The sequence below is a fragment of the Nicotiana sylvestris genome, chromosome 4 (assembly GCF_000393655.2).
Source record: "Nicotiana sylvestris chromosome 4, ASM39365v2, whole genome shotgun sequence".
NCBI classification, from domain to species: domain Eukaryota; kingdom Viridiplantae; phylum Streptophyta; class Magnoliopsida; order Solanales; family Solanaceae; genus Nicotiana; species Nicotiana sylvestris.
Genome location: NC_091060.1, coordinates 88,386,844 through 88,390,074, shown reverse-complemented (window position 1 = coordinate 88,390,074; position 3,231 = coordinate 88,386,844). Strand labels below are relative to the sequence as shown.

General features: G+C 38.4%; 1 protein-coding gene across 1 annotated transcript; it reads right to left on the bottom strand.

Moving 5' to 3' along the window:
* Positions 1-287: 287 nt before the first annotated feature.
* On the bottom strand, positions 288-1,726 carry LOC104235270 (actin-100-like). Its single transcript, XM_070171607.1, is given in 5 exon segments — positions 288-353; positions 491-1,038; positions 1,041-1,082; positions 1,166-1,558; positions 1,663-1,726. Coding segments are annotated over 5 exon segments (1,113 nt in total).
* Positions 1,727-3,231: the final 1,505 nt, after the last annotated feature.

Sequence of the window (3,231 nt, the reverse complement as noted above, 5' to 3'; positions counted from 1 at the left end):
ATATCTATATATCCTCCTGCAATTTCACAACCACTTGTCAATGTATTTTCTTGTAGATATTGTTCAATAAAGTCTTATTATATGAAAAAGAAAATATAACCACATGCTTTTAACCCGAAAAGCAACAGAGTATAAGCATTAGTCACGTACACGAGTTTCCTGCGTACTAGCTAAATCACAAAGAAAAGAATAAATCCAAACAGACAGCTCACAGGTAACTGTGACTAAAAATAAAGCATTCATTTGAAGAAATTTTAACTATAGAGGATTTTAAGTTCTCACCAAGCTTAGAAACACTTCTTGTGGACAATTGACGGACCAAATTCATCATACTCGCCCTTCGTTATCAACGACTGCATGGGACGTAGATGTTAGCTGCTAAATCCCTTGAGCTTAAAAGAGATAACCAGAAGACTTTGACTGTTAGAACCAATTATTTGGGACTGCAATGTAGTTGTTGATCAGTAAAATAAAGCAAAGAGAAACTAACATTTTTGAAAGAACTGATAGAAGCTAGAACTGATCCAACTATCCAAGCGCTGTATATCCTCTCAGGTGGTGCAATCACATTTGTCTTCATGCTGCTTGGAGCAGGAGCAGTTATTTCCTTGCTCATACGTTCTGCTATACCAGGAAACATAGTTGAACCACCACTAAGCACAATGTTTGAAAATAAATCTTTCCTAATATCAATATCGCATCTCATGATTGAATTGTAGATTTTTTCATGAATGCCTGTCGCTTCCATTCCAACGAATGATGGTTGGAAGAGGACTTCAGGGCAACGGAATCTCGCTGCACCAATATTAATGACTTGTCTATCAGGAAGCTCGTAGCCCTTCTCAACTGATTTTGAGCAATTTTTTGCCTTTTCAATCACCTGTTCAAAATCCAGTGCAACATAAGCAATCGTCTTCTTCATATGAGAAATATCAGTGAAACCACTCTCCGAGAGAATCTTCCTGAGATAATCTGTAAGATGACGGCCACCAAGATTTATCCGCGAGATAGCATGCGGAAGTGCATGTCCCTCAAGGTTGGAACAGCTTGTCTAATACTAGTTCCAGAGTTAAGCACAATACCTTGTCAGAGAACAACAAATAAATTAGTGACTGACTAAGACAGTAGTGAACCAGCATATGCTGGTATTACATCTGCTGCTTACCAGTAACACGACCATTACCATATAGAGAAAGAAGAGCCTGGATTGCGACATACATGGCTGGCACATTGAATGTCTCAAACATGATTTGAGTCATTTTCTCTCGGTTAACCTTGGGGTTACGTGGTGTCTCAGTCAGAAGAACGGGATGCTCCTCAGGAGCAACACAGAGCTCATTGTAAAATGTATGGTGCCAGATTTGTTCCATATCATCCCAGTTGTTTACTATACCAGATTCAATCGGATATTTTAGAGTCAGAATACCTCTTTTAGACCGAGCTTCATCACCAACATAGGCATATTTTTGTCCCATTCCAACCATGACGCCAGTGTGACGAGGACGACCAACTATAGTTTCGAAAATAGCCCTTGGACAATCATCCCCACCAAAGCCGCCTAAAGAAACAAACAACACACTTATGATTCATTAGTAGGTCACATAGGGGGCAGTACAGTAAACACCATGCATGGAGCTGAAACTGCAAGCGGTTTGTTCTAACTAACAATGCACAGTCCAGTTCCGTTGTAGATAACAAGCGGTTGATCATCCTTCCAATGAGCCATCTTGTAAGAGACTTCAAATACTTGTTCTGTAAGTATAACTTAGGTGAGACGGACATGTAAGAATACAGAGTCAAAGTGAAAATTATTCACAAAAGCACCTCAGTCTGCGAGGACTTTCTTCCTTAATATATAGTTTGATTCTCCTTTTTATCTCCTTTCAAGCTCATGGTGAGATAGATTTTCCGATTTCTAGTACAAACCACCAGCTATTAGCACATGAACCTTCTCTCTGACTCTCTGAAACAACGAGAGCAAATGAAAGAGCAATTTGAAGATATGTTATCATGTAATTAAAAAGCCCATCATATGGATTTTCAGAAATACTAATTCTCCTTCCTGCCAATGGAAAAAAAGAGCAAAATGCTGAAATTAAGCTAGTAGTACTTCCCAAAATAACATGTCCCCCCTCTATACCAAGATATGTTAAAACACTTTTTACCATGATACAATGTTGGTTGTGTTGAAGTTTGGCAAATTTTTTGTCCCATATCGGTGGGCTCTTGAGTTTTGGGAGGATTTTCCCCCTATAAAAGAAGGCCTAATGTTTAGGATTTAAACATACCTCTCATTTGCCTTCTCATCTGTTTAAGGCATTTGTATCTTCTCTCTTTAGTATTATTTCACTTGTATTTTTGGAGTGGAATAAAATATTGGTTGTGTCCGAGGAGTAGGCAAAATTAGCCGAACCTCGTAAATTCTGGTGTTCCCTTTATTGTTGCTTTATTGTCTTATTTATTATTTGGTGGCTGTCATAATTTTTGGTATAGTAGTTGTGACTTATTCACACTATATACATTTGGCTTCCGCAACAATTGGTATCAGAGCCAAGGTACTGTCTAAGTATGCTCTGTGGTTGCAGCATAGTCTGATCTTCCACATCAGAAAAGATTTATCTTGGTAACTGAGTCAAGGTTCTGTCTGAGTATGCTCTGTGGTTGCAGCTTAGTCTGATCTTCCACACCAGAAAGGAAATAATCTTGATTTGTGTCGTCAGCTATTAAATAATATTTGTGTCAAAGATGAGAGACAATAAACAAGAAGAATCTACATCAAGTGTCAACAATACGTCATCATTGGCATCTTCGCTTATGACAAGAATTGTGTCAAATGCGAAATTTGCGGTAGAAATATTTGACGGGTCCGGACATTTTGGGATGTGGCAAGGCGAGGTTCTAGATGTCCTTTTTCAACAAGGGCTAGATCTGGCCATTGAAGAAAAGAAACCAGATGTTATTGGAGAAGAAGATTGGAGAATTATCAACCGTGTTGCTTGCGGTACCATTCGATCCTACCTTGCTAGAGAGCAGAAATATCCATACACAAAGGAAACTTCTGCAAGTAAATTATGGAAAGCACTGGAGGATAAATTTTTGAAGAAAAACAGTCAAAATAAATTGTACATGAAGAAGAGACTGTTTCACTTCACCTATGTTCCTGGTACCACGATGAATGAACATATCACCAGTTTCAATAAGTTGGTCACAGATTTGCAAAATATGGATACA